This window comes from Aethalodelphis obliquidens, unplaced genomic scaffold (genome assembly GCF_003676395.1).
Source record: "Aethalodelphis obliquidens isolate GAN/ISIS:26980383/991018 unplaced genomic scaffold, ASM367639v1 scaffold16, whole genome shotgun sequence".
Lineage (NCBI taxonomy): Eukaryota > Metazoa > Chordata > Mammalia > Artiodactyla > Delphinidae > Aethalodelphis > Aethalodelphis obliquidens.
In genome coordinates, this window is record NW_020837960.1 from 33,597,060 (window position 1) to 33,618,385 (window position 21,326).

The 21,326-nt window shown below is 49.7% G+C and overlaps 1 protein-coding gene across 4 annotated transcripts; it reads left to right on the plus strand.

Moving 5' to 3' along the window:
* The first annotated feature begins 1,424 nt into the window (after positions 1–1,424).
* GJB6 (gap junction protein beta 6) lies at positions 1,425–9,332 on the plus strand. 4 transcript variants are annotated; one of them, XM_027116743.1, is made up of 2 exons: positions 1,425–1,585; positions 7,828–9,332. In XM_027116743.1, the coding sequence occupies exon 2, from the start codon at positions 7,842–7,844 to the stop codon at positions 8,625–8,627; it is 786 nt and encodes a 261-aa protein (XP_026972544.1). In that variant the 5' UTR covers positions 1,425–1,585; positions 7,828–7,841; the 3' UTR covers positions 8,628–9,332. The 4 variants fall into 4 exon arrangements, with proteins under 4 accessions (XP_026972544.1, XP_026972542.1, XP_026972543.1 ...); XM_027116741.1 differs by having other exon boundaries at positions 1,426–1,647; XM_027116742.1 differs by lacking the exon at positions 1,425–1,585 and adding an exon at positions 1,964–2,229.
* Positions 9,333–21,326: the final 11,994 nt, after the last annotated feature.

Below are 21,326 nucleotides of genomic sequence, written 5' to 3' on the forward strand. Positions count from 1 at the left end.
ACAAATAACAGAATAAAAAGCCAGCTGTGGGGCTGGAACACGTCACCCAAACGGAAGAGATGGTTTTTGCCCTGTGTTGAGGTGGTCCCTTTTTTGGACACTAGCAAATGCAACACATTCTCTGTGGCTGCTTTGGTTGCAAAGTTCTTTCCTCGATGGTCCTGGAACAGCGGCCGCTGGTCTGGAGCATGACCGCTCAGGCGGTGTCGTGCGGAACCAGCCGCGGGAGTGGGAACGTGGGCAGTCCTGCCTCAGGAGCAAGAGCCATTTCCAGGCTCAGCTGCTGTGCTGGTGGGCCCCACCAGTCAAGATGCAGACCCTCACGGAGTGGCATCTACTGTGGGGTAAGGACCCTGCCTGGTGCTGTGGGAATGAGAAAACGTCTTAAACTGCTTATAATCCCCAAAGAAGTTTACAATCTACTTTAAAAAGTGAGTTATTTAGGGACTTCATTGGTGGCTCAGTGGTTAAGAATCTACCTGCCGATGCAGGGAACACGGGTTCGAGCCCTGGTCCGGGAAGATCCCACATGCCGCAGAGCAACTAAGCCCGTGCGCCACAACTACTAAGCCTGCGCTCTAGAGCCCGCGTGCCACAACTACTGAAGCCCGCGTGCCACAACTACTGAAGCCCACGTGCCCAGAGCTCACGCTCTGCAATGAGAAGTCAGTGCACTGCAATGAAGACCCATCGCGGACAATAAATTAATTAATTAAATTTTTAAAAATTGAGTTATTTTACTATGCCAACGTTTGTGCCCTGCTTGGGGCGGCCTTGGGCATTCAGAGCCGACCTGTGGGAGGGGGCGCGGGCCGGGTCTTTGCCAGGAGCGCGGGGCTGGCTGAGGAAGGCCCCCTTCGCTTCCCGGGATGAGGGGGCAAAAAGCAGAGGTGACTAATAAAATAACCCCTTTAACTCAATAACGTGGTCATTAATGAATAAAGACCCACAGTCTCTGTGCCTCCAGGCTGCTCTCTGACAGGGCCTTGCACGGGCGCCTGGCGGGCTGCTAAGAGGGCGGCAGTGTCCAGAAAAGAGTAGGCTAAGTCCCGGGAAAAACACAGCCTGCGCCGAGCACCGATCCCACCGGGTCGAGCCCGTCGGAAGCCTGGCTGCGGGCCCACCCGGGCCCACTCGGCCAGGCCTGCTCCCGGGGGGCGCGGGCGCAGGCCCTGCCCCCGACCCCCCGGCGCTGCGGGGACACCAGGGCCGCCCCGCCGGGCCCGGACCGGGCTGGGCAGGCCCCGCGCCCCGCGCCGCAGAGGGAGTGCCCGCCCGCACGCCCGTGCGCCCCGCAGCCCGCGCCCCGGGGCGGGTGCGCTCCGATTCCCGCGCGCTCGTCTCGCCTCCCGCCCGAGGAGCGTCAGGACAGAGGCGGGGTGGGGCGCGGTTAAAAGGCGCTGCAGGTGGGAGCCGGGCCATCCCAGAGCGGGCGGAGGGCAGCTGCAGACGTCGCACTCCCGCCGAGCTCGCGGCTCCCTGCGGCTCCCTGCCCTTCCTGCCAGTCCGGCGGCCGCGCAGGCGCCGCCCCGCGCCCGGACCCCGCGCCCGGACCCCCGCGCCCGGCCGCATCCCCGCCGAGCAGGTGAGGGGGGCGCTACCTCTCGGCCCCTCGGGCGGAGGGCTTGTCTCCGGAAGCCGGAGCAGGTAGGTCGGCGGCCCTTGGCCCCCTCCCCCTCATCCCCCGCGCCCGCCCCCGTCGGCGACCCGCTCCAGGGCCCGCGGGTGGGGGGCGGTCCGCGAAGCCGCCCGCGCCCCGCATCCTCCCGCGGCCCGGCGCGCTCGCAGGAACGAGGAGGGACTGATTTGACTTTTACACCGGGCGGTCCCCCCTGACTCGCACAACAGGTTTTGCGGATGCGTCACCTCGTGGGTACAGGTGCCCCTTTCCCCCACCTCCTCTGCTGCCTTTTGGATTTTCTTGGCTTTCATGGGTCCCTGACGAGGTTCGGCTCGCGTTTAGGGGAGCGGGACTAGCCGGCAAGCCCAGGTGGAACTGGCCGGAGCGGCCGCTGGACGTAAGCCCGGGAGCCTGTGAGCCGCACGTGACACTAGCACAATCACTGGACAACAGTACTTGTCACCGGTGACACATCTCAGTAAAAGGTGGCGGCACCGGAAGGTACTTCCTGTCTTGTGGAGGAGACCGGCCCCAGGTGTCACCCGGCACAGGGTGTGGGCTTTTGACCGGCTTGGCCTCCCTTCCTGCAGAGCAGGACGGAGTCTGAGGTGAGTGCGGCCTGGATACAGCTGTGGACGCCTGCAGGGGCTGGGGGCCTGCAGCCACGCAGGGACCCGGGCCAGCGACCCCGGCACCATGTCCCCCAGGTCGAATCTGGCCGTGGGTTTAGCGCACGGTTGAATTCAGCCACGCACCCTTGCTCTTTCCCTTGGGCGGACTTGATGCCACACAAGTCTTTTCTTGCCCCAGTTCTGGCAGTCTGGTCAGTATTCTAGAAGAAGACGTCCTGCCCCAGCCAGACTCCTTAGAATTTCAGGATGTGCTGTGTAGAGCTTTGTCTGCTGCTCCGAATCCCAGGGCCACTGGGGTGGTGTTGGAACCCTGCCAGGCAGGGGAGAAGGGGTTATGAAGAGAGAACGTCCATAGAGAGAGCCTGTGATATAACTGGGGGAGGGGTGTTCCCGTTGCCATCACCGCGTGGATCCAACCCAGAAGGCGTCAGTCAGTTCAGCTGCTTCACGGTGTCTTGATTTAAAACAAAATTCTGATTCAGGAAATGGGAACTTCATTCTCTTTTTCTTTGACTTTTCTGAAGTATAAGAGCTTTAAGAAGGAAAAGAACCAGCAGAGGTTCTGACTGAACAATTTCAACAGGGTGAGAGGAAAATTCTAACTTGCAGGTCCTTACCATGCACCCCTGGCTCAGTCTGAATGTTCTAGGAGCTGTGAGTGGTTTGTATATTTTAGTTAAAAATTTTAGGTAGAATGAAATTGTGGGAAAATAATTTCTGGCCCAAGCTTCTGGGTCTGTGAGGGCATAATCCTGCCAGTGGCTTCATTATCATGGTAAGATTTCTGTTTGACTCATTTGATCCATGAGAATGGACCGGGGTCCCCAGAGGGCTTTTTCTGTTTTTATTCCCAGGATCATTTAACTCCAGCTGGACTTAAATGTTTGGAAAGGACACAGGTTTGCTTCAGGGAACAGAGACTGCTAAATGGAAAAAAAATTTTTTAACTCTTTGAATTCTCCAATGGATTAAGAATTACATGTACGGTATTAAAATACTCCTTCCTGAAAAAATATTTTGTGGGTTTAGATTCTAAATAATTGTGGCAGTTTCCTCTGGACTTTAACTGTATACATTAAATGCATTTTTGAATATACATATGTATTCAAATTAGAACATATTTTAATTTTAAATTTATCCTTTAATAAATATTGATTGTATTCTCCAAAGAATTTAATTCAGAAGACCCCATGATATAACACACCTCCCACATATGGACATACGATTACATTGAATCTTGGATTATGATAGCTCAGAACCATCAAAGTTTACTTTGGACAAAAAAAAAAAGTCCATGTAATTCTATGAATTGTCCATTTTTATGTTTAGACTCCATAGACAGGATTTTTTTCATTTTTATTGAGTTAATTTTGAAGAAGTCTATAAATCCTAAATCCATTTTATCACTGGTCATTACTTTGAAGGGACAGTTGATGGATTTTTGAGTCACTAAATTTAAAAATCAGCTCTCAGTTTGTCCCTTGGATGACCTGAGATTTCCAGAGATAAAAGGAAAAGATTCTTCTTGATTACGGAGAGAGTTTAAGAATTTTTTTTTTTAGGCTGCTGACTTGTGGGGTAAGGGAGTATATCCAGTTCCTCAAACTCCACCTTCTTTTTTTTTTTAATGCTCAGGGGCATGGGCCTGAGGTTTGGGATTGGGCATTATTATCATTATTGTTATTATTTTGAAAGGGAAAAGGATCCACACTAAAGATTTTATTTTGATGTTACTGTGTATTTGAAGTACAGGGCATCAGGAAACTGGCAGGTCCAGACACCCCCCTTAACCGTTCTGGGGACGAAGGAAAACTACCACCCGGGGTCGTGCAGTGGACCCCCGGGGAGGAGCTGAAGGGCTGTGGCCACAGCTACTAGTTTTCCTGTCACGGGTCACACCCTCACGGCCCTCCGGAAGCTGCACCCGGGTTCCCGTTCCTGGGGGTGCTGAGCGCCACTGGTGGCCCGGTGGTCGGTGATCGATGGTGCAGGGGAGCCGGGTCCCAGAAGAGGGAACCTCACCCTGAGTCTCCTCTGGCCGCAGAGCTGCGAGTGCCTCAGGCGCTGCTTTTGCCTTGGCGCTATTGCGTCTCATCAGCACAGACTCCTCCGCTGTCCAGAGCCAATGTGGACATGGTGAGGGATGCTCTGTCCTCAGGTCCGACAGGGAGTCGGGGATGGCTTTGGAGGGAGTGCAGATGCTGAGGGGATGCTGGGGCTTTAGTTTTGGTCCTGTCGTCAGTGAAACTGACACGGCTTTGTTAAGCAAACTAGTTATGCTTAAATTCTTAAATAAGAATTTTTAAAACAAGAAATTATATTACTGAGGCAGAATGCTAATAGATTTAAACTATTTGAATTTAAGAGGGAAGCACCATCTCTCTTCCTAACACTCTGTGTCATCAGAAGTCAGGTCACTGATTTCCTATTTTCAGAGCTAAGCAATTGGACCACAGCTGTGTGTCCGCAGTGACTAGAGACACTGCACAGCCCAGTGGCGTTTGCTTCTGTGAGCTTCATTGTCAACCACCTTTCTACACAGGAGCCAAGCAAACTTATTCTTTGCCTAAAAGACAGCCAGGAAGGTGCCAGTTAAAATAAACCAGTCTGGGGACTTCCCCGGCAGTCCAGTGGTTAAGACTCTGCCTTCCAAGGCAGGAGGTGCAGGTTCGATCCCTGGTCAGGGAACAAAGATCCCACACGCTACGGAGTGTGGCCAAAAACTAAAAAAAAAAAAAAAAAAAAAAAAGTAAAATAAAATAAACCGCTCTGGTTCACAAAGAAAGAGTTAATATTTTGCTTTTTATTGAACAAAATTTTTATTATTAAAGCTTTGTTTAATACTAATTGTGAGGGGTACCGACAGAGGCAGTTACTTTGGAAAGTAATTTTCAAAGTGTCTTCACATCTTCTGCCGCCAAAATGTTTCTGGCAGGCCCCCCTGAGGCTCTCCTGCCGCGGAAGAGTCCTGGGGGCAGTGGCTGCGGCCTCAGGGCAGGAAGCCTGGCCGGGGGTGGGGGTGGGGGTCCACACCCCCGGCCAGTCTTCTAGGAGGTGAGGTGAGCTCTGCTTCTGTTCGAAGCCTCGACAGTGATGTTCATCCAGACAACAGGGCTTCTCCCTAAGGGAAGGATGGGAATAGACGCTGTAGGAAGCCATCTCATTTCTTTTTCACCCTTTAAAGGCAAATTGCTGATTTTTAGTCAGAGTCAATAAGTATCGTAAAACAGATTATTTTCTGTTCAGCTTTGCTACTTTGATAGAGCGTGTAATCTGGGGACCCAGAAAAGTCAAAAGAAATAAAGATGCTGCCACAATAATTGCCCCTGTTTTTTAAGAGATGCCCCAGGGGGCAGGAGTCAAGGATTCTGCTCTAGAAAGCGGGGGACCTCGTGGGGGGAGATTTGACCTCCTGACCTCTCCCATGACGTCAGCCTCTCCTAATTCCTTCAGGCCAGTGGCCTCTGGCCCCTGGGAGGGGGAGGGTGCTGCCTTACTCAGGCAGCTGAAGATAGACAACTCAGAGAGGAAACAGCCTTCTTACCGGTTGGGGAGTTTCAACTCTCTGCACTTTGGAGGGTTGGAGAAAATGTGACCTTTATTTGAGAAATCAAAACCTTGCTGGTCGGGCGTTGAATTCCGCACTCTTCAGTGGGAGATGCTTACCAGTTAACTAGAGAATATCTCCAGCTTGTAAACAGACAGGATGGACCTCCCAGGTGAGCCGACACTGTAAACTACATTCAAACCTCAAGATATTTGTGTTTCTTCCTTCCACTGGGTGCGTCCCGGTGCTTCCAGGTCAGGAGGGCTACAACTGGGCAGATTTATTCTAACAACTTCCACCAGGAGCTGAGAGTGAATTCTACAGTTCGTAGCTCTCCAATAAGGTTTTTAAATCAAAGACTCATTACCGTGGACTTGGAAATCCTTTAGGTCACGGGGTCAGTGGTCTGAGGCGGGGGTTAGACGCAGATCCTGAGACCAGTCTTCCTGACCGAGGCCCCCGTGTCCCCCCAGACCCGCGTCGGAGGCTCACACAGCCTCTGATCAGAAGCATTAAGGACAAGGAAACACAGCTTTAAGGAGTGTGTGTTTAAAGAGCTGTGCTTTTTTCTCAGCTCTCCTTTTCAAAAAGCAAAAGCCTGGCTGTGTGTACATCCGCCTTTGAGTCCCGCTTAGTCCTGGATCCACACAGGAATCCAGCCCCCAGCCCCTTCGCTGCTCCCGGGGCTCCTTCCAGGCCCTGGCCCCCGTTCCCGGCCAGGTGGATGCCCACCCGTGTGCGGGCCGTTCTGGAAATGCGCGTGAAGAGCCGCCCAGGGCGCCCGGGCTCCACTCTCCTCACCAGCCTGAGAGGGAGAAGCCTGAGCCCACGTTCAAGTGCAATAAAGTCTCCCCCAGGGGGGTTGACAGAAGGCCTTTGGGGCCCCTCCCCCGAAAAGGCTATGAGAACTTGGGTGAGCGTGTCTTTCTGAGGAGATGGTCTTTCAGAAGATTCTCAAAGGGTCCATTATTCTTTTTTCTTCTGAGCAGAATACTGACCGACTCTGGTCTGCCGTGGCAATGCAGAAGGGGTCCGTTTGCTTTGTGCAGAGTTTCTTTAGGAGTCAAGGCCCCTTCGCCTCAGGATGTTGGATCAGAGCCTTCACAGGGGACCCTGCACTGCAGGTGGGGCTGGTCCTGCACCTGCGGCTCCTGCTGTAAACTTGGCACCTGTCTGGCAGGGGAGCAGCGCTGCCCATTAAGGGGAGAAAAGTGAGCACTTTCTGTAAAAGCCTGTGGTTCTATTCTGGAAGAGGCTCTTTGAGTAGCTTACGGCGTTAGGTTTCCTAAGAGCACATGATTATGGCAGGTCATGTTGTCCAAGCTAGAAGTAAATACAAGCTTATTGTACAAAGTGAACTAATAAGTGTTTGGTTTCCTTTTTTCCTCTTCGTAGTCCATTGGGTAAAACAGATTGTGTCATTCCAGTGAATGATTTTTTTTCTTGGATAAGCCCTTTAACAAATAAAATCTACTCAGGGGGCTTCCCTGGTGGCGCAGTGGTTGAGGGTCCGCCTGCCGATGCAGGGGACACGGGTTCGTGTCCCGGTCCGGGAAGATCCCACATGCTGCGGAGCAGCTGGGCCCGTGAGCCATGGCCGCTGAGCCTGCGCGTCCGGAGCCTGTGCTCCGTAGTGGGAGAGGCCACGACAGTGAGAGGCCCGCGTACCGCAAAAAAAAAAAAAAAAAAAATCTACTGAGGAACATCTGTGATCCCTTGGGCAAAGCGAAACAGGGATTAAAAGGGAGCTTGGAAATGAATGTGTTTGCCTGAGGTCCTGGGTTAGCGGCTAGTGTCAGGCAGCAACCTAACGTATAATCCGAGTTCAGCTGGACCCAGAGGCTTGTCAGCCCCCGCCAGACGCGAGAGTGCTTTCAGAGTGGGTGCTGTCCCTCCCAGAAAACCACCTCCGAGCAGCTCGCGGGGTGAGCTCAAGAGAGACGTGCTCCTGTCTGTAACATTACAGCAGCTTTACAAATTGCAGGAAGGTTCCACTAACTACCCTGTGCTCATTTTCGCCTGTTCAGGATAAAGCGGCAGCATGGACTGGGGCACACTGCACACGTTCATCGGGGGCGTGAACAAACACTCCACCAGCATCGGGAAGGTGTGGATCACCGTCATCTTCATCTTCCGCGTCATGATCCTGGTGGTGGCCGCCCAGGAGGTGTGGGGCGATGAGCAGGCCGATTTCGTGTGCAACACGCTGCAGCCCGGGTGCAAGAACGTGTGCTACGACCACTTCTTCCCCGTGTCCCACATCCGGCTCTGGGCGCTGCAGCTCATCTTCGTGTCCACGCCGGCCCTGCTGGTGGCCATGCACGTGGCCTACTACAGACAGGAGGCCGCGCGCCGGTTCAGGCGCGGGGAGAAGAGGAACGAGTTCAAGGATCTGGAAGACATCAAACGGCAGAAGATCCGGATCGAGGGCTCCCTGTGGTGGACCTACAGCAGCAGCATCTTCTTCCGAATCATCTTTGAGGCCGCCTTCATGTACGTGTTCTACTTCCTGTACAACGGGTACCACCTGCCCTGGGTGCTGAAGTGCGGCATCGACCCCTGCCCCAACCTCGTGGACTGCTTCATCTCCAGGCCCACGGAGAAGACCGTGTTCACCATCTTCATGATCTCCGCGTCCGTGATCTGCATGCTGCTCAACGTGGCCGAGCTGTGCTACCTGCTGCTCAAAGTGTGTTTCAGGAGATCCAAGCGAGCACAGACGCAAAGAACGCCCCCCAACCACGCCCTCAAAGAGAGTAAACAGAACGAGATGAACGAGCTGATTTCCGAGAGCGGGCAGAACGCCATCACGGGGTTTCCTAGTTAAACGGGGCCAGGCACCGCGCAGCTGACGTAGCGTCGCGGAACTGCGGCCTTCCCCGGAAGGCAGCGCCGACCGGGCGTCCTGGCTCTCAGCTGAGACTCTGTCCTTACAAACGGCTTTCACCATTCATAGACACCCGAGTTAGCTTTCTGTAGAATAATTGGGCCATGAATGTGCCACGTAATCAAATGTGTGGCCCGGCTCTACAGCCGGGCCTCGGTGTGACTTTTACATGTGGGTTTAAGTGGACCGTCTGACATGGCGGTATTTCCTGAAAATTTAAGGACGTAACTGTTGTCAATAAAACATTTATCTAGAAATTGATACTTTTATTAGGAAGAGATATTTTTATAGGATTGAATGTTTTAGTTCTGATTTTGAATTTATGTAAAGTATTTTTATAATGACTGGTCTTCCTTACCTGGGAAGACACACAATGTTAATTTTAGAATCATGCCTTCAGTGTCTAATATTTAAGCTTCCTCTGTCTCGTCGTAGGTATTGTTTTTCCTTGTCTGCTGACAAATGTGTGACCTGTCATGGCTCTTAGGGTGGAAAGGGTTCACTGTACCATGTATTTTCACTGCTGTCTGGGCATGGCCGGAACTGTATGGAAGCGGGAAGCTTTTCGTAGGGGCTGATTTGCAGTCCTCGTGAACGGCTGACGCAGGAACGCGCTCCCTCAATAAAGATGAGCCCTTTGCTGAAGCTTCTGTTCCTTCTGGGCCACTGCGTCGCTGGCGACCTGATGGGCAGCTCGGGGCAGGCTGCTGGGGAGGCCGCGTGGCTGGAGTGCTGGTGTCCGCGCACCCCTGCCCCCTCTTCCCATCCCTCTGGCAGGGTCGCTCTAGCAGCCCCCAGGCCTCAGCTTGGAGAGGGGTCGGCTGCTCCAGGACATGGAAGGTGTCCCCTGGGTCAGCTTCCAGCCCCTCGGACAAGGGGAGAGGGCCCTTCAGTCCACAGCTCTGCACCCACAGGTGGTAAAGGGGAGGGCTTCCTCCCGGGCTTTCCGGGTGGGACACGGATGCCTTTAGTGGGGGTATTGGTGCACCAGCCGGGGACCCATCACCCTGGAGATGCCACACCCCAGGGCCACCCCTGTGAAGGGTGCAGTCAGCACACGTGCTACGCATAGGGACGGACACCTGGTGAACCGCGAATATTCTCCAGGGCTGGACCTGCGTGCCGGGGTTCCAGACCCTCTCCCCAGAAACGCAAAACAGGAAGTCCCATTTTCTTCAGAGTCCGAAGCAAATTCCAGACATATCCTTTCATCCATAAGTATTTTAGTAGCGATCCATGAAAACCAAGACCTAACCTTTAAGAACAAAACCACGATTTTTTCACAGGGAAGATCCAGTCCGCCTCCATAATTCCTGATGGTCCCATGACAACCTTTCCTGATAAACGGCTGTTGAATGGGTCTCAAGCAAAGCCCATAAACAGGATGGGGGGACATGGGGGGGATGAAAAGGCTTCGGTGGCAGCCGCACTGCGTGGGAGAGGCTCGTCCCGCCCGCCGTGCTCCCAGGGCTCCCAGCCACCCCCTTCCTCCATTTTCCCTCTCTCCTCCGCTCCTTCACTGCCCTCAATGCTCCTGCCCCCGGAGCTGTGTCTCGGCCGCCCCTCCGGGTCTGAGGTGGTGGCCACACTGCCGGCCTCGCTCACCCGTCACCTCCCAGCACCTTAATCTGGGCCCAGCCCCGCTACCAGCCCAGGCCGCCAGAAGCACCAGTGACGTTCTGACACCAGCGTAATGGCCTCTTCTCAGCGTCATCCTCGTAAAGCTCTCCCTGAGGCCGTGTTCTGTCTGGATTCCGAGACACTGTCCCCTACCCTTGGGCCTCCTGCGCTGGCTTCTCTCCCTCGCCCCTCCCTCGGGTGGAGACCTTTCCTCTCCTCTCCCTGCACTCTTCTTGTGAGATATTATCCCCATTTTACAGATGAGGCCACTGAGGCTCAGACCAAGTTTACCCAGCTAATCAGCAGCAGGGCCAAGATTCAAAGCAGGCTGAATGTCTCCAGGATCGGTGGCTTCGCTGCCGCTCCCACAGCTTGGTGCTCAGGGACCACAGTGCCAACATGCCCATCATCCCTCATCCAGCTCCAGCAACCATCTAGCCGTGCCCGTTCACATTCGGGGGGTCTCGCCCGATTATCCCCCAGCCTGGATGACTGTAAAGCAAATCCCAGACAGATCGTTTCTTCTGCAGATATTTCAATATGGGTCCTTTAAGAGTATAGACTGGGACCTCCCTGCTGGTCCAGCGGTTAAGAATCTGCCTTCCAATGCAAGGGACATGGGTTCAATCCCTGGTCGGGGAACTAAGATCCCACATGCCGCAGAGCAACTAAGCCCGCGTGCCACAACTAGAGAGAAGGCCGAGTGCCACAACTACTGAGCCCTCGCACCACAACTAGAGAGAAATCCGCACGCCACGAGGAAAGATCCTGCATGCCGCAACAAAGATCCCACGTACTGCAACTAAGACCCGACACAGCCAATAAATAAATATTAAGAAAAAAAGAGCATAGGCTAAGCTTTTAAAACAAAAACAATGCCACCATCACACTAAAATAGCTAGTCCATGTTCATAATTTCCCAATTGTCCTGCTCATGTTCTTTTCTTTTTTTAATTAAGCTTGTTATTTTGAGATAACTGTAGACACATGTAGGTGGAAGAAATAAAACAGACGTCTCGTGTGCTTTGGGCAGTTTCCCCCGATGGTAACATCTCGAAAAACTACAGTCCAAGACCTCAGCAGGACACAACACTGACACAGTCCAGATACAGAACATTTCCATCACCACCAGGATCCTGGTGGGGCCCTTTTATACCCATACCCGATACCCTCTGATTCCGATCCCACCCACTCCTGGCAACCACTAATTTGCTCACCGTTTCTCCGATTCTGTCATTTCAAGAAAGTTGCATAAACGGAATCGTGCAGTACGCAACCACTGGGACTGGATTTTTTTCTCAGTGTAATTCTCTGGAGACTCACTTGGGTCACCGCACCAGGAGTTTGCTCCCACTGCTGGGCTGCATGGTGGTTGCACGTTTCATTTTTGAAAGCAGCCGGTGTTTTCCAGAGCAGCGGCATCATGACACACCCCCACCAGCAACGTCTAAGTCACCCGGTCTTTCCTGAGCCTCGCCAGCATTTGGTGGTGGTGTTATTTTTCATTTTAGCCATTCTTCTTATTTTCAATAACCGGTTCTTAGATTGAAGTATAGTTGAGTTACAATGTTGTGTCAGTCTCAGGTGTACAGAAAAGTGATTCAGTAATACATATATTCCTTTTCAGATTCTTTTCCATTATAGGTTATTACAAGACATTGAATATAGCTTCCCACGTCATTTTGTCATTCTGATAGGTGTGTTGCATGTGCATTTCACAAGTAGCTAATGAACTTGACCACCTTTTCATGTGCTTCTTTGGCATCTCTCTGTCCTCTTCAGTTCTTTCGCTCGTTCTCTAATTGGATTGTTTGTTTTTCTACTGTTGAGTCTTGAGAGATCTTTATGTACTGTAGACACAAGTCCTTGGACACAGATAGTGGTTTGTAAATATTTTTCACTCTGTGGCTTTTCTTTTCATCTTCTTAACAGGGTCTTTTGCAAAGCAATAGCTTTTCATTTTAATGAAGTCCAATTTCTCATTTTTTTAATTTTATGGGTTGTGGCTTTGGTGTCAAATCTAAGAACTCTTTGCCTAGCCCTAGGTTCCAAAGATTTTCTCCTATGCTTTTTCTAAAAGCTGTCTAGTTTTATGCTTTACATTGAAGTCTGTGGTCCATTTTGTGTTAATTTTTATAAAAGGTCTGAGACTTGAGGTTCACTTGTTGCCTGTCGACATCCAGCTGCCCCAGCACCATGTGATGAAAGGCTTGCTTTCCTCCATTGAATGCCTTTGGCACTTTGTTAAAAATCAACTGGAGGGCTTCCCTGGCAGCGCAGTGGTTAAGAATCCGCCTGCCAGTGCAGGGGACACGGGTTCGAGCCCTGGTCCGGGAAGATCCCACATGCCACGTAGCAACTAAACCCGTGCGCCACAACTACTGAGCCTGCACTCTAGAGCCCGCGAGCCACGACTACTGAAGCCCGTGCGCCTAGAGCCCGTGCTCCGCAACAAGAGAAGCCAACGCAATGAGAAGCCCGTGCACCGCAACGAAGAGTAGCCCCCGCTCGCTGCAACTAGAGAAAGCCTGCGCGCGGCAACGAAAACCCAACGCAGCCAAATATAAAATAAATTTAAAAAAAAATCAACTGGGCATGTTTGTGTGGGGCTATCTCTGGGTTCTCTGCTCCACTGACCTCTGTTCTCTCCCTCCGCCAGCACCACAGTCCTGATTCCTGTGCTTCATTTATGTCTTGAATGCTCGAGTGATTCTTCCCTCTTTATTCTCCTTTTTCAAATTTTTTCAGCTACTCTAGTTTCTTTCCCTTTCCATATAAATTTTAGAATAATCTTGTCTATGTCTACAAAAAAATCTTGCTGTGTGTTCGATAAAAATGGCATTAAACTTGTATATCAATTTGCAGAGAATTGACATCTTTATTATGTCAAATCTTTTATCCATATACACAGCATATCTGTTTATTTACTCCGTCTTTGATTTCTTTCATCAACATTGCATAGTTTTCAGCATACGAATACGAAAAGTTTCATTTTATGTAAAAAGTAAAAAGATTTACTTCTAAGTATTTCGTTTCCTTTGAGTGATTGTGAATAGTATCGTATTTTAATTTCATTGTCCGTATGTTCATTGCCAGTGTATAGAAATAACCGTTATATTTGTTGGCCTATTTGCTTATATCCTGTGATCTTGCTGAATTCATTTAAAAGTTCTAGATTTCTGTAGTTTCCGCGGGATTTTGTGCACAATCATACCATCTGCAAATAGAGATAGTTTTATCTCTTCCTTTATGATCTGTGTGTCTTATATTTCTTTTTCTTGCCATGTAGCACTGGCTAGAACTTCAAGCACTATGTTGAATAGGAATGATAAAAGCAGAAATTCTTGTTCCTGATCTTAAGGGGAAAGGATTCAATCTTTCACCACTAAGTACAATGTTAACTGTAGGGTTTTTGTAGATGCTCTTTATCAAGTTGAGCAAGTTCCCCTCTATTCCTATTTTTCTGCTGGTTTTTATTATGAATAGGTGTTGAATTTTGTGGAAAAAAAATATTGCATTAAATGATATGATCATGTGATTTTTCTTCTTCAGCCCATTAATATGATGGATTACCTTGACTAATCTTCATACAGAAACAACCTTGCATCCTTGAAATGAACCTCACTTGGCCATGGTGTGTAATTCTCTTTATATATTACTGAATTTCGTTTGTTAATATTAAGCCTTCTTACATCTACGTTCATGGGGGATGTTGGTCTGTAGTTTTCTTTTTTTTTTTTTGTATTGTCTTTGTCTGGTTTGTGTCAGGGTAATACCAGCACCACAAAATGAACTGGGGAATGGTCTTGCCTCCTCTGTCTTCTGGAATAGGTCATGCAGAACAGGTGTAATCCTTCTTTAAACATTTGGTGGAATTTCCCAGTGAAACTATCTGGGTCTGGACATTTCTTGAGTTTCTCTTTAACAAATTCAATATCCTTAAGAGTTACAAGGATCTTAAAATTATCTATTTCATATTTGGTGAATTGTGATAGCTTGTGTTTCTTGAGGGAGTGATCCATTTCATCTAACTTGCAAACTTTGTAAGTATAGAATTGTTTATAGTACTCCATATTATCCTTTTGATGCCTGCAGGGTCTGTAGTGATGTGCCCTGTTTGATTCCTGATACTGGTCATTTGTGTCTTCTCTCTCTCTCTTTTTTTCTCCCTTTGTCAGTCTTGCTGGAAGTTCATCAGTTTTATTGATCTTTGCAAAGAACCAGCTCTTTGTTTCATCAATTTGCTCTATTCATTTTCTGTTTTCAATTGAACTGATTTCCTCTCTTTATTATTGTCTTGCTTTTGCTTGCTTTGGGCTTATTTTTCACTACTCTTTCTAGATTCTTGAAGTGGGAGCGTGGTCTATCGACTTGCGTCTTCTCTTCTTCACTCGTGTTTGCATTCAGTGCTGTAACACCCTATCAGCACTCCCGTAGTGTGTCTTGCAAATTTTGATCCCTTGGATTTTTTATTTTCATTCAATACAACGTATTGACCCATGGTTTATTTAGAGCTGTGTTTTAGTTTCCAAGTGTTCAGAGATGTTTCCGTTTTCTTTCTTTCCACTTATTATTGATTAATAATTATTGACCTCCACTTTGATTCCACTGGTTCCATCAGAGAACACACTCTATTATTTCAACTATTTTAAATGTGCTGAGGTTTCTTAATGGCCCGTGTATGAAGCATGCCTCTTTATCCTGATGCCTTGGTATCTGTGGCCTTACTAACGCTGGGGAGACGGCCCCTCCCAGGGCTGGCTAATTCCTAGAGACAGCAAACAACTCTTCTGTGACGTGCACTTTTCATATGCCCACCGACCAACCCAAAATCCACACCCACACCCCCTCTCTCAGGCTCTCACAGGGCTGTCACACGCCAGACCACTGTCCACCTGCCCTAATCACCCCAGAGCCAGGCCCCAGACCAGTCGCTGAAATGTTTCACGCTAGCCAACCCTACGCCCGTCTGCCCTGCCTCGCCTCACCTTTCCGACAGAAACCGCACTGAAGGGTCTGCCCGAGGGCCCTGCCTGGTCTGCTTCCTTCTCACCAGCTTTCAGAGCTGTTTGCTTTTATATAATTTCCAGGGGTTTTAGTTGTACTTGGCCAGGAGAATAGGAAAAACGACATCAGCTGTGTTCCCAGAAGTGAAAATCCCCTTCTTTTCAAAGAGCAGTTGGCTCGGAATCGCTGAAATCCATATGCTGCCATCGGTTAACGTTTCTCTCAAGCCTCTTTAAGCTGCTGGTTCCCCTCCACCTCTTTTTATTTCCTTGCAACTTTCTTTTCTTAGAATCTGGGTCATTCGTCTCCCAGAGTTCCTCACAGCCTAGACTTTGCTGATTGTGTATTCATGGTGGTGTCTCATGTTCTTTCATCCTCATGTCTGCTATAAACCACGAGCAGGTGTGGCGTCAGCGTTATTCCCCAGTCTCTCTCACTGGCGTCTCTGCACTCTCCGTCCCCATCCCTGATTTCCTCACATATATCCTCCCCACCCCCCTGACCGCCCCCCTCCCCCCGGCATCGCACGAGCTCCCTCCTCCAGCCCGTCCTCCTAGACTAGTTCAAAGTCTTCACTCCCAAACACCCTCCCCCAGGGTCACTGTGGTGTTTGTGCTCCAAGGTCCTTGCTTCTCCGCTGGGGGTGGGGGGGCTCCTGGACAGAGCAGGGCCAAGCCTGCTCACTCTGCCCCCCAAATGTGTCCCTTCACACAGCGAGCACCGGTGTGTGTGTGTGTGTGGAATTCACTGCGGTCCTGATCACCAGCCCTCTCTCTCCAGCTCCAGGGCAGGGCAGTGGGAAGCTCGCCCTGTGCCCTGCCGTGGGGACCTGGGGTGGCTTCCCGAGGCCCAGGGAACAACCTCCCAGCCACCAGGGACACTTAGGTGAATGCTGATGCCACAGCAGACATGGCTGCCCAAGGCCTTTTCAGGTCATTGTCAGAGGGAAAAGTTGGAGAAGTGACAGAATGCCTTGAAGTCATTCAGATGTCAGAGCGCAGCAGGAAGGACTCACCATGATTTAGTTCCTCTAAATTAACTGTGAAACCACGGCCAAGAATCATTTTAAAACTAATACTGCAGACCTCAGAGACTCCATCCTTAATCAACCTCAGGAACATGAAGGTTCTTGTCAACCTAAATCGTTTCTGGGTGTGATTTATTAGACAGACACTAAAATAATTTATTTCTAGCTTGTTTGCTAACATAACTTTTAAATTTACGGAGTCAGGACTAATGTGGTATTGTAAATTGTAGTTAGCACTAAGCTCTAAGTAAGTAATCATTTCTTTGTATCCGTGTTACCCTTATTCACCGCTTATTAGCTAAGAGATTGGTTTCTATCCAAAACATAGTAATAGGGACTTCCCCAGTGGCACAGTGGTTAAGAATCCGCCTGCCAATGAAGGGGACACACGGGTTCGAGCCCTGGTCCGGGAAGATCCCACATGCCGCGGAGCAAATAAATCCGTTCGCCATGACTACTGAGCCTGTGCTCTAGAGCCCGCGAGCCACAACTACTGAGCCCGTGCACCACAACTACTGAAGCCCGCATGCCTAGAGCCTGTGCTCCGCAACAAGAGAAGCCACCGCAATGAGAAACCCGCACACCGCAAAAAACAGTAGCCCCCACTCGCCACAGCTAGAGAAAGCCTGTGCGCAGCAACAAAGACCCAACACAGCCGAAAATAAGTTAATTAATTAATTTTTTAAAAACACATATTAATAAAACCTGAGGCAGTGTCTTCTGATCTGTCTTCTGGTCCTCAGTATCCAAATAATCAATGTTCAGATAAAGGAAGGCCTAAGTTGAGAAGGGAATCAATTGCTTCTGGTTGAACTTCAGCCTTGAAAGGACCCGGGAATGGCCTAGATTCTGCCTAACAGTCGTGAGGAACGGACATCTGGGTTCAGCACTCACAGCAAAGAGATCCTCCTGGCAACACGCCAGAGCCTCTCCCCTTCTCACCAGACACTGGGATTCGGGATTTGATCCCATTGTGCCTCCACCCTGGACACGGCAGTTCTAACGCAAACAGGAGGCGGACAGCCCTCGGGTGGAGTGCGCGTTGCGGGGTCGGGATCCCAAGTTTCCCCTGAGGCACGTCTGTCAAGACAGTGCTGAATCCAGCCACAAAATCGTGAGGACAAACTAACACATATCACAGGCCATGGGTTCCCAAAGCCACTGGGTCAGACTGCCTGGCCCCACAGCCCAGGAATCTGCATGTTTAAGAAACTCTTGCGCTGGTTTTTATGCAGCCAGCCTGGTCCCACTTTCCCATGGAGCAGTCAGGTTCAGCACACCCTCCCAGCTCCACTCCAGTCTAATTCAGCCAGCTCGGTGGAGTGGGGGGGGGTCTGCATTCCAACACCCCCTCCACGGGGAGCCTCACGCTGGATTCCAGAAACACTCACATTTCAGTCAGGAGCCTTGACAATAGCTGCCCTCTGGAAGTGCTGTGCACGGCGGCAGGACGCTAAAAACCTGCACAAACACTACGGCCTGCTTCTCCTCTTTGCAGCCCCCGTGGACCAAAAGCAAGAGTCTGCCCTTCCAGCAGCCTGTCGTCCCCCCCCCCCCCCCCCAGCTCCCGCCCTGGGGAGGACGTCCTGCTGGCCACTCAGCAAACACCCTGCGGGGGGCCAGGCCCTCATCTCCTCAGACAAACCACAATTAAAGGCGCTGATACACACTCTTCGGGACCTGCTGCCCGTCTTTACCCCGATGCGCTGTCTGCGTCCTCGCCCCTTTCCTGCCAGCTCTTCTGCTTTGTTCTCGTGCAGCTATCTGCTTTCTCCTCCTTTTCAAAGGGTTCTCCTTATCTTCCCCCAGAAAGACCTGGTCAGGGGCCAAGCCCATCACGAGGTGACAGCCCAGCGGCACGGTTTGCTCCGTCAGGGGACCGTACCTCTTGCAGGTCCAGAGCCCGGGATGTTGTTTTCACCACCATCGATGTTGGGACCACATCTTCCCTCCAAGGGTGGAGGTGGGTCGATTTCTGGCTCCAGCTGTTCCTTCCCCCAACATTTACTCCATCCTTTATGCAAAGGGAATCCAAGGCAGGTGCTGGACTGGATTAAAAATGCTCTCACAGAGTTGTGTGATAAAGAAAACCTACAACGTGCGGCACACTTCAGAGCACCCAGTCGTGTGTAAATGTTTAACACAGGGACCTCTGCCTTGGAGGATACCCAGAGACCCCTTCGTTTATGTGTGTGTGTTGTGTGTCAGTTACACAGTCTACATTCGTGGTCCAAACACGTGACTTCTGCAAGTCTGTTTTGTCCTTTGGTAAATTGTAGGCAGGCTATGCTGTCCGAAAACATAGCATCCTAACAACCTAGTGCAGAATGTCACACAGTCTGTAAGGGAAGATGGCTACTTCCCACCAGACGGTGGCTGAGATGCTGCTGCCTCCGTTGAGGATGAGACCCTCCAGGCTGACCCACACCGCTTCCCCCAACCATCCACTCCACGTACGGAGCCCCCGACCACCAAAGAGAGGAGCCCAAGCTCCACCCTCAAGGGTTTATTTCAAAGGCAGTAAAGAAACAACAATAGGCTATCTGTCTATTGTCTCTTCTTTCCCAAAGCACAATAGTCCGACACCCACTTTTGACATTAAATACGTAACCCATTAAAATAGCCGACCCGTGACCCTGAGCTTACTAGACATCAGGGCATCAAGTATGTGTCCTTTTTTAGATAAATAATTTTATTGTTAGTAAAAGACCCAGTCAGATAGCGCTGTTGCTTCTCCCCCATCCCACGAGCCCACATCCTCAGACCAGAGAGGAGCCCCGGGGAAACAAGTCCGATGGAGGAAGGCATCTTCCAGGGTCATAAGCGGCTGGGAGCTGCTGGGGTTCTTGGGGCAGCGAGCTCGCAGGGGGCACGGCAGAGGAGGGGCGGCGCTCAGGGCCTGGGTGTCTTTCCTGCTGTGACACCACTTCTCCTGAGGCCACAGTGATATGCTTTCGCCCTGGAAATGACGTTCCAACGTTTTGTGACAGAAGTCTACAGCAACCAGTACATCTTACACTGGGACTAGCACACGTGTGAGTATGAAAACACACACGAAACACACATTTCCTAAAACACGACTTAACTCTTATTACGAGCAGTGTGTTCTGATATTTCCTATTCTATTCTATTTCATTTAATTGTGAAAAAAAAGGAAAGACAGTTATTTCCCAGCCTATTAACGAGGTCGCGACAAGCAACACCAAAGGACAAGAGTATCCATCTTCCTTCAGCGATCGTCCCCGTTTCCCTGACGAGTCTTCCCAGTGCCATCTACTGGGAACTCTGGGTATTGCAAGCACCTTTTCCCAGCACAAAGATTTTTCAAGGATGAGGTGAAACCAGAGAAATCTATACATCAATACAGTATGTGCTTCTTCCCCCAACGTAGAAAGGGCTCTGAAACAGTTTAAGGAGAAGTCTAGATGAATGGCTAACACACAAACCAAGCTCTGAATTCTAAGATCAAAGACACCATGTCCAATTCCCAAAGAGAATTTCCAAGCCAGAGAACAGCCACCTGACCGGGCTTGTCGGTGCAAAACTGACCCTGGAATCAGTGGTTTCCAGACAGCGACAGACCTGGGACCGTCCACACTAGCATTTCACAAAAAGCCGCTGTGGTCTAGCAGACACAATCCAACAAAGGAATCATTACTCTGCAGCCCTTGGTCAAACCTATGCCTGTAATTTTTTTTTTTTTTTTTACTAAAGCCACCCATATTATGAGTGTTTACTAGACCCTAACTTATTCCCAAAGCTCTTCAAGATGGTATATGACACAATATTGTTCTGACACACTAACATGTAGAAATCTCTTTTGTTCCTTTATGAGTTGTGCAGAATTTCCTTTTTGACAACTCACCAAAGCGTACAGAATTTAATTTTTATATTCAATAGAAGTCAATTTTCCCCACCAGTTTGCCTGGGGAGTTATAGCTTTGAATTCATTTCTGACCAACACATGCTTTTGATAGAAATACATTTGGAAGCATCTTTGTAATCTCTCCACAGTCTGCTTAAATAATCATACAAGAGCTATACGGATGTATTTGCCACTAAGAGCATCTGCTCGTCCAGTAAAGCCAAGGAAATTGACTTATTTTACCATGGCCTTGCAGCTGACACATCTGAGAACTCAAATTTTTCATGTACGAACATAAGAATAGAGTGAGGAAAGTGGAAAGGCTTATAACATTTTCAAATTCAAAAGTGGGAATTTTTATGACTTTAATTTGAAACTGAAGAGAAGAACAATTAAACTAGTGAAATCTGAAAGTTTAACATACTTGGAACGTAACAACTGATCCTTTCCCCTAAATTATTTGACATTAACAATTTTCAGGATACATAAGTGAGGGTGTGGGTCAAAGGTACAGAGAGAAATCTTGTGAAATGCCCTTCTCCTGTGATAATTATATACAAAAACGTGAAAGGCCACTCCTGCTTTCAAATGATATTATCGTATGTAAGTCATTATTAACAAATTATGCAGAGACTTCCAGGGGCTCTTAATATCTGCTCATTTGAGGAGGGCTGAATTTTCCCTTTTTTGCCAATTATTAATATGATTAATATTTCAACAGCAAAGTCGAGAAAGTGGCTGCAGACCAATAGCTCGTGGCTCAGAGACATCCAATGATCCCCGAACTGCCAGGTGTTAGCACGGGGATTCCTCTCTCTCATCAGTCCCTTCTTGCCTTGAGACATTTCTGCTATCACCTTCTGCTATCACGTATGATTTGTGAGTCAGAAATTTAACTGAGACATTCTTCATGTACATTCAGACCATCCTTCCCAGGGGGAACTCAAGGGGCTGCCCCATCAGGCAGCTGGCAGGCAATCATTCATTAAAATATATTAAGAAATAGGATTTGTCTCACACTGATTTCTTGCACAATAGCAGCTTTTTTTTGGCTTATTTGTAAGCCAACGACTTTTTAAAATAAATTTATTTATTTATTGCTGCATTGGGTCTTCATTGC

Excerpts from the sequence above, each read along its gene's own strand:
- GJB6 (XM_027116743.1), top strand. The coding sequence starts at position 7,842 with ATGGACTGGGGCACACTGCACACGTTCATCGGGGGCGTGAACAAACAC.